Here is a 9,102-nt window from a genome sequence, read left to right on the forward strand (position 1 = left end):
AACATCATTACCGAGCACATGGATTGGGACACATCAACTAAAGTGGCTTTTGAACGAGACCTACCGGCTTAGGGGCTGTTTCTACTAAAATGGGTGTACCCGGGTTCCGATCTCTAAATGGATCTGCTATAGCTACTCGATCTCGATCAAATGGCTTTGGATCTGTCTCTACATCTGGAATATCTGTAACAGGATATGGAACTCAATATCGATCTGAAACTGGAAGGGGTGCTCCATAGCTTCAACTGATACTGCTTATAGCCAACATCGGCTATGGATCACGCCCATCATCATAAGGGCTTCTCGAAGACTTAATCTCGCTCTACCTCCATTCTCGGAGAGGGGAGTCTTACCCGCGGATACTCTTATTCGAGAGATGGAATTGGGAATCTGTTTCGAGACTTCGTCATTGAGAGCTACTAACTGCCATTATTCCGAGGCTTATGGAGACCCTCCTAAGCTTAAAGGCTGAGCTTATGAGGGGGGACCAAAATTGCTCAGCCTTTAAGGAGATCATGGCACTTTTAAAGGGGGAAACCCCAAAGACCTAGACAGCAAAATGGAAAGGAATGGTTAACTTTGTCACATGAATTGACTTTTTTTTTCGGTATGCCGCTCCGCCAGCAAGGAGTGCCACGCACGAGCGGAGCGAAAACTAAGCAGGGGGAATTATTCGTTGGGAGAAATCCTTTGATTGCGTATTGAATATAGATCCATGTCTTTCTTGTTCCACTAGCTAGGACAAAATTCTCATATGTCCCTTTCGTTATTACAACCTTCTTTTTTGATGTCAAAGACCAGAAGCTATGCGCTAATTCTCATTGGATCTCGGTTGTTCTTAACAGCGATGGCTATTCATTTAAGTCTTCGGGTAGCACCATTAGATCTTCAACAAGGTGGAAATTCTCGTATTCTGTATGTACATGTTCCTGCGGCTCGGATGAGTATTCTTGTTTATATCGCTACGGCTATAAACACTTTCTTATTCCTATTAACAAAACATCCCCTTTTTCTTCGCTCTTCCGGAACCGGTACAGAAATGGGTGCTTTTTTTACGTTGTTTACCTTAGTTACTGGGGGGTTTCGGGGAAGACCTATGTGGGGCACCTTTTGGGTGTGGGATGCTCGTTTAACCTCTGTATTCATCTCGTTTCTGATTTACCTGGGTGCACTGCGTTTTCAAAAGCTTCCTGTCGAACCGGCTCCTATTTCAATCCGTGCTGGACCGATCGATATACCAATAATCAAGTCTTCAGTCAACTGGTGGAATACATTACATCAACCTGGGAGCATTAGCCGATCTGGTACATCAATACATGTTCCTATGCCCATTCCAATCTTGTCTAACTTTGCTAACTTCCCCCTCTCAACCCGTATCTTGTTTGTTCTGGAAACACGTCTTCCTATTCTATCTTTTCCCGAATCTCCTTTAAGGGATGAAATAGAAGCTCGAGAAGGAATAGCAAAACCTAGTTTACTTCCCAGCTCAAACTGAACGCAAACTTATGGTTGACGCCGTAGAGAATATAAAGCCCATATGCGAAGTGGAAAAAGTACCTCTATATTTTGTGTAGACTGCTTTTTGAAAGTGAAATAGAGACTTTCACTAAAGAGTGAGATTGAGGAGGTATTCACATAAGAAAGTGGCAGTAGTGCTTTCCTATATAAGAGAAAGGCTGCTCTTACCTGGGTCTGCCTAAGCACCGGCTTTTGAGAGGTCTTTCTTTGTCTCTTTTCTGGACGGCTTACCTAAGCTTGGCACAGATGTTCGTACAATCCAATCTGTCTTTCTCTTCAAAGACAAAAGATGAATAGCTTTCCTTTCTTACTGTATTGCCTTATCCTTGATTCGGCATTACCAGCCTTAGGAATCGATCTAGATGCACCATTTCCGGTCGAATAAAATAAGAAGTAATTCCTCTTTGCGTAGATGAAAAAAGGTTGGGCTACTTCCTCAATCAATGCCCGAGAGCTGCTCGAAGCAAAAACCTTATCCTAAAGTAAAGTGGCAGTAGTCTAGGCGGACACCTTTTCTTTTGCCTTACCCGCTACGCCCCCTTTCTAAGTAGCAGCTTAGGGTTTGACAAACCTTAATTCAAAAGCTGGAAACTCATATGCTAGTACACTTGCCCTGTATGCCCCATCTCCTTGAAAGTCTTAGCCAGTGCTTCTTTCCGCTCCCCTTGATTCTTGCGTTTTGGGGTTGGCTACTCAATCAATAGCGTCCGTGAAGTGATTGATGTTCGATTGGGCTTTCTCCCTTCTCGACCAGACGAAGGAGATATGAATTCCATTCTGGCGGGTAAGGGCTTGGCTTGACTCTGTGTTCTCTCCTGGTCGGGTCGGAGGCGAAGACTGGCAAAGTTCATCATTCAGTGGTGGGGTGTTCATAGAAAAGAGGGCGTCGCCCAACGAGTGGCAGATTTGGATGGAGTCTCGCTCATAGAGGAAGAGTACGCGCGCTAGCGCGCTACGGCTTACGCAGTTGATCGGATCAGATAGCCCTTCGGGCAACCTACCGCACATCCAATTCCGATCAACAACTTGGAGGTATGGCTGAGTGGCTTAAGGCATTGGTTTGCTAAATCGACATACAATCTTCTTGTATCATGGGTTCGAATCCCATTTCCTCCGGCACGGAAGTGGAACGGGCGGGCGAAATTACGTGAGAGAAAGAACCTCTTGGTGTGTGTTGGTGGAGTCCCCGGAGGACAGAAAAGCACTACTTAGTGAGCGGAGAGCCCGTTGCGCGTTGTTTTGACCGGCCTATCTTCTTTTTATAAGCAAGCTCCCTCCGGCAGTCCCTGGGCGGCTCTCGGTTCTTGAGCATGTTATGTTGGGAGAGGAGATTAGGCGGCAGTTGAAAGAGCTGCTCGAAAGCTTGACGAACGAAAAAAGCCCTTTCTTTTAAGTTATTAGTAAAGGGCTTTTCCCTTACTAGTCAAGTGGTAAGTAGGGCGCTATTCGATGAAGAAAACATACTTTAGGAAAGTGGTTCAGGTAGCTCAGCTGGTTAGAGCAAAGGACTGAAAATCCTTGTGTCAGTGGTTCGAATCCACTTCTAAGCGGGCTTTGGGTCCAAAGGACAGGTAGCCCGAGCCGTATTTTTTTAATTCAAGTGAAAGAGGAAGCAAAAAAATGTGAGCGCTCCTGCACTATACGGCTTTTTGGCGTCGCCCTATCTGGAGGCAGATTTTCTAAAAAAAGCGGTTGATTACTCGGATTGGTTCTCGCGTCCCTATGCCCAAAAGGATGGGCGAGTTCGGTTCGAGTCTTCATCGATCGGGTGGATCTATATGCTGAGGGGGGTGAGACGAGGTGTAGCGCAGTCTGGTCAGCGCATCTGTTTTGGGTACAGAGGGCCATAGGTTCGAATCCTGTCACCTTGATGTGAAGGGCTGAAGTGCACAGCCTAAAGAGCACCCATCCACCCGTAAACTTTCGCTCTTTTAGAAAGAGAAAAAAATAGACCGCCCTTGATCTGATCTGGGCGGGATCTAAAGCAGCATTTCTTCCAAATGTTTCGGGGGCAAGCCTTAGGTTCAATTCTTTCTTGCCTATAGTCATCTTACTTCTTAGGAGTGAAACTGCATTTCAGTAGTATCTAATTCACGTAAGAAAAGAGAATCAGTCTGCATGCTTAACAGCCTTCCTTGTCTGAATCCCTTTGTAAATGTAAAAAAAGGAGGCTCCCTCATGAAGCTAGGATTGAAGAAGCTGGTTCGATAGGACCAGGAGGAGTCTTTTTATTAAAAACCAATAGATAGAGGTGGCCCATATGGATTAGTCCTTGCCCTTTTTCTTTACTTATCATCACATCAGCGAAATGAGAATCCTAAACCAGCTATTAAAACACATCACTTACGATACAAGTAAATCAGACTCATAAGCCATTGATTACACCATAGCAGGATCTTGGCAAGGATCTCAACCCGGTGGGAATCCAAAAAATAGAGTGAAGCTGGACTCATTCTTTCTCTAGCCAGTCTTCTTGCCGGAACCAGGGAAAGCAGAGTGCCCATCCACCTGGGGAAGCGCTTCGAAAGGCCCTTTCTGTGTAATCAACTGGGCCATAGAAGAGATCTCTTTCAAAGTATAGCTTCCATCCCAAACTAGTTCTTTCAGTTGGTAAGGACTAACCAGTTCTGGGGTACGGAAACAAGCCTCCTCGACTCAAGCATTGGATTAGTTTCACAGGCGATTCAGAATATCCTCGGGGGTTGGTAAAGAGAATTGGATTGTAGAACCGGGAAGATTGAAAAACTGTGGTAGAAGCTACGAGAATGGCCATGGAGCACCTGAAGGTAACCCGATCAGAATCCTACGAGATACAGAATCTTGCTTACGAACCGAAACGATACTGAATCTAAGTTAGTGTGCAATAAACTCAATGTGATTGGATATGAATTGTGCCTGCGCTAGAGGGCGGGTATTCCCCTTAGGCGGGAAAGACAAAAGCAGGGGCGATTGCTTGACACTCCACCGATACCGGGTTCTCGTTCATGCCCAAAGCTGGATTGACTCTGTAAGCTGGACCAAACCCTAGCTCCAATGATTGGCCATTTAGGAACGATCATAAAGAATAAGAAAGTTGGATTCTATACATAACAAATCAATCTGGCACATAAGAAATGCAATTGGATTCCATCCAGCCACAGGTTCCCCCACTAAACGACCTTGTTACGACTTTACCCCAGTCGAAGATAGTATTAAGATATGAGCCAATGAGACCACCAATTAGCCTTGTGTCGCGAGTGGGACACATATCAAGCAAGGATTCGCTCTGCCTTGCAAGCTTCCATTGGAATTGCCTTTGTCAGACGCGTGTGGCCCACCCCATTAGCTATTAAGCAGACTTGTTAACGTTATCGCCACCTTCCTTCACTCGCCTCTAATGGCATTGATCTCTAGCCCAGAGAAAAGATGAAAGAAGAGCCAAGGTAATGCAAAGGCGACAAAGTCATGAGGCCGATATAGATCTTAAGGTAATTGGAAATAAAAGATTACCCGCTACTTATTCTAAATCAATATTCCCAGTCTCATCTCTTAGGGGGTCAACTACAGCAGTTGCTATTATGCGATTGAGCTCTTTTACCTCAGCTGTGCTATTTGGCCTCCTTTGCCCGCCCAATACTTATATCTAGTAAACGCCATTGCCAACGACCCGACGCGGTATAGAACCAAAGATTCGGGGACGGTACCTGTGGTAAAGAAGGCAAAAAGAGAAAAAAGGAGAGCTCCACCCCTATTTACCTCAGAAACGCCATTGAGTTTGTGATGCAAACATTTGGAATGGTCCTAATATGGAAGGTCTATCAAGGCGAAAAAGCAAAGAAATTTGACCAAGAGTTTGAAAAAGGAGTTCGTTCTTCTAAGCCCACGGGCAAACCACCCGGTGAATAGAGTTCGTATCTCTTCTCAAAGATGCGCAGTTCGATTGGGCTTTTCTGTTCGTGTTGGGGTTGGGAATTCTTCCTTGCCAACAGTGAGTGTGATAGAGATGGTAACGCTTCCACTTAACTATAAAGATTTTCCTGACTAAACAGGGAGTCAACCGGTATCACTTCGAAAACAGATACCACTACGTTAACAGCCGTTAGGCGTCCCCGCCCCCGACCATAAGAGGTGGATTTTTGCCCATACCTGCTATTACTCCTGGTTGAGCTCCTACTCTTATAACAGTATCCGGTGCGTAAAGGAAATCATCTCTCAAGCAAATGGTGGAAGTGTTGACCGATTCAAACCGATGAAATTGGTCGATTTAGCACTCGGCTAACTCCCATCTTATTTAGTCTTCTCCTATTTCTAAGTAAACCCCGCCCCTATATGCCCTGGGTAGACATGTGAAGGTAGACTTTGACCGGTCTTGGTCTGTGTTTGGGCGTGCTAGCAAGGCTAAGGCTGGAAAAAGAGTACATCAAGATCAGTCAAGTCATCACTTATTCGATTGTTGATTCCATTCCCTATATGCCCTATCTATTGTTCATGCCTTCTTTACATGTTGGGTGGATCAGATCCCCTTTCAACTCTCATTATGGGAAGGAGGTCTTCCTTCAAGTTCTAGCTCTTTCGAATAGATAGCCCCAGGATCAGGCTAGTATGGCTTGGCATCGTCTGGGTTTCAGGCCCAGATGGTGTGGGGGTTAACCTCCCCAGCACAGGATTGTCTGATTTCTCAAAGCAGAAGCGGATTCGTTGAGGATCTTTGGTCAGAGCCTGATATCATAGCTAGCCTTCCTCCGTCGACTAGCGTATTCCACTAGTTCAGGGGGAGGAAAGAGGAGAATTCTTGAAAGAGAGTCAAATGACCTATCCTTGAAAGCATGAAATTCAGTCAGTCCTTTCATTCCTTCCTGAGAATAGATCCCCAATAGCTCGCAGATGAGGAATTCTTCCGCTACGACCCTTAGGCGAGCTAATCAGTCTTGCTTTGCCATAAAATCCCTCCTCCTTCTTTTCCATAGAAAAGAAGCATTCAATTCCATGTCTTAAGCATGATTAGGGTTAAGGTAAGGGAAGGATTGCAGCTAGATAGTAGGCGGAGGGGGAAAGCTAGCTGAAGATGCATAGAATGCCATGGTTGGCTCTTGGGGAAGGAGCTTCGGTAAAGGAAGAACGCGGGTTACCCTCTTCCAGTTCTCTCCCTGCTAGCTAGCCAAGAGAAAAGTAAAAACCCTCGCTTCACCACTTCCAAGACTGAAAATCCAATGATAGAAGAATCGACTGCTGGAGAAAGGTTTTAAGGAAGTTAATCAATAGGAGAAGGTATCTTCTGGCTTAGGGAAGGCCCCAGCTCTATGATTGATCTAGGATTACCCGAGACGAACTGTCGATTCTCCGATAAATGTCAATGAGTTAAACATGTTTCCGAGACTTCAACATACATGTTTGGCAGCGGCAAGGAGTGTTTTTGACTTCCTAACACGGATACCAAGGCAGCTGAGCAGTGCAATGAGGAAGAGGTTTTACTTTTTCTCGAAGCAAGCTGTGTTACAATCCCTCCTTCGCTCCGGCTCGTCTAAGGTCGAACTTCTTCCTTTTGCTTGGTAGCCTTATTCGGAGGCTCATGAAGAAAGCATAGTGACGCATTCGAACTACTTTTATGACGATCTTAATTAGAAGAAGTAGGAATGCCGGAATCTTGTTAATTTAATTTCACGGTAAAATTGATAGCAAAAAGCAAGAAATACCGGTTTTGTAGTCTTCATCCGAGCGTAGCAAGGAAGCTAATAAGACCTTCGACGTGGTGCTTGTTATTTATTTGACGGTTGTTGCACGCTATTTCCGAATGCAATTGAATTAGCTGCTTTCTCAATCTTTCGACGACTTGAAAGCAAACTAGTCCTGGTTATACCCGGAGCAATGCAAGAGGTCCACGCGGGCGGGGCACACCAAAGGGGACAAAAGTGACAAAATCCCTACAAGAAGGCCTATTTTAGGGATTAGGAGGATTCGATTACAGTGGCTAGTGCTTGCCTTGAAAGACTTGGATTTTATAATCATCATTGTATACACCCGGGGGTATATGGGTTATCAGGAATGGAGTCAATAGCTTGCCTGAACTATAATAGCCTTATTTAGAAGGGGAGAAAGAGTCAGGGATGGTCGTGGACAAGATTCTAACCCGGGAATAAAATCCATGTTAGGGAGTCAAAGCTATTGGAACAGTGTAGTTCAACCCCTTGGAGACTGGCAAGTAAGCTAAGCTATCCGTGCTGTTGTCGTAGGGCGTAGTGAGCTCGATCTACTGAATCACAGGCTGAGCCACGAGTTGTTGGTGGAGCTTCGCGGGGATCGTACGTCAGCCAAGGCCTTAGACCGGAGTCCCTGCAGGTTCTCAGCTTCTGTTCTTTCAGAACCTCCTCGGTGCCTCTTCCTGGCTACTCCACTCCCAGTCGGGATGGGTGCCACAGCTTGTACTGGCTAATTCTTTATATATAACCTATCTTTCCATTTGAAGGAGTCTATCCCACAGCTTAAGTCTGAAACACTACTATATCGGACGAAAAGTCTTTCCCGGCCTCACTGAGTGGATCTGGTGCCCACACTTTAGATAGTCCTTTTAGCTTTCTTGGAGGATGTGCCCAAGCTTCTTTTGCTAAAGCACATCTCCTGTCTGAACCCTTGACCGATTCGAAATGAACAAACCCACATTTTTGAAAGAGATGATCGAGTCTGCCATCCTAGGCGGTTCTCCCGTAGCGTCTCTGCCGGCAACTTTCTAAGGTTCAGGTTTGTCTGCCTATCCTAGGTGACCATCTTCGTCTACTACAACTAGGGGTGTGTGCCATAGAGTGTGGTACAGGTGTCACCAGTCCGGACAGATTTCTTTTTGATTTCGTCAACTCGGAACTCATAGCAACTCCTAGCTACAACTAGAACTCCTTAGCTACGAAAACTTTTTCACTCGGGCTACTTTTCTTATCGGGCAAGTTGCCACCCGTTTGTTCAATACCCGAACTCTAGTAAGTAGCTTAATCTGTCGAGAAGAACCATCCCTACCGGATCGGACATGGTTCCAGTCTTCTCCGCTTGAGAGGGAAAGACCTTTGCTCTATGTAACAAGAAATTGAATCTTCAATATCATCCCTGGTGTACAACTCCTCAAAGAAAGGCAGCCGGCTCGTAAACTCGCTCCTAGGTCTCTATAAAAGGGCAAAGAAGAAGAGAGAAAGAGTGTAATGGGGACAATCTAAGTAAGAAACTAGAGCTCTGGAAGATAAAGAAAGAACGAAAGGAAAATGGAGTCCAGTCCTGGCGCACAAGGAAGGAAAAGAAAAGGAGGGGTATCACACCGGTGTAAAGTAAAAGAAATTTCCTTAGACTCAGAGATTGCATTTGCTGGTCTTTAACTGGCTTTTATCACAGCCTTGATCACAGGGATGGGAAAAGAAAAGTACCGGCCGGGACCCCAAAAAAAGGGATCACCATCGGGACCGGTACCGCTACTAGATTACCCCTGTAAAGTAAACACTTTCAAACTAGCCAGCTGGATCTCAAACTGGAGAAATAGAACTCCCCATGGCTGGGAACTCACAATCGATAGAGAGGCTTGCCACAGAAAGTCCAGAAGTCGCTTGATTCTCTTCTTAGGAGAATGCA

The 9,102-nt window shown here is 45.5% G+C and overlaps 2 protein-coding genes and 3 non-coding genes across 5 annotated transcripts; 4 read left to right on the plus strand and 1 right to left on the minus strand.

Annotated features, from left to right (window-relative positions):
• The first annotated feature begins 754 nt into the window (after nucleotides 1–754).
• Nucleotides 755–1,495, plus strand: ccmC (ABC transporter subunit C). The gene has a single exon. It carries the CDS (start codon nucleotides 755–757, stop codon nucleotides 1,493–1,495), a length of 741 nt encoding a protein of 246 aa, YP_009532796.1.
• Nucleotides 1,496–2,211: 716 nt separating this feature from the next.
• orf104 (hypothetical protein) lies at nucleotides 2,212–2,526 on the minus strand. Its single transcript has one exon. The coding sequence runs from the start codon at nucleotides 2,524–2,526 to the stop codon at nucleotides 2,212–2,214; it is 315 nt and encodes a 104-aa protein (YP_009532797.1).
• A 20-nt stretch (nucleotides 2,527–2,546) lies between these two features.
• On the plus strand, nucleotides 2,547–2,634 carry trnS(gct). The gene has a single exon. It is a non-coding gene; the product is annotated as a tRNA-Ser (tRNA).
• Nucleotides 2,635–2,994: 360 nt separating this feature from the next.
• On the plus strand, nucleotides 2,995–3,068 carry trnF(gaa). The gene has a single exon. It is a non-coding gene; the product is annotated as a tRNA-Phe (tRNA).
• A 246-nt stretch (nucleotides 3,069–3,314) lies between these two features.
• Nucleotides 3,315–3,389, plus strand: trnP(tgg). Its single transcript has one exon. It is a non-coding gene; the product is annotated as a tRNA-Pro (tRNA).
• The last annotated feature ends 5,713 nt before the right edge of the window (nucleotides 3,390–9,102 follow it).

Source organism: Glycine soja, mitochondrion (assembly GCF_004193775.1).
Source record: "Glycine soja mitochondrion, complete genome".
NCBI classification, from domain to species: domain Eukaryota; kingdom Viridiplantae; phylum Streptophyta; class Magnoliopsida; order Fabales; family Fabaceae; genus Glycine; species Glycine soja.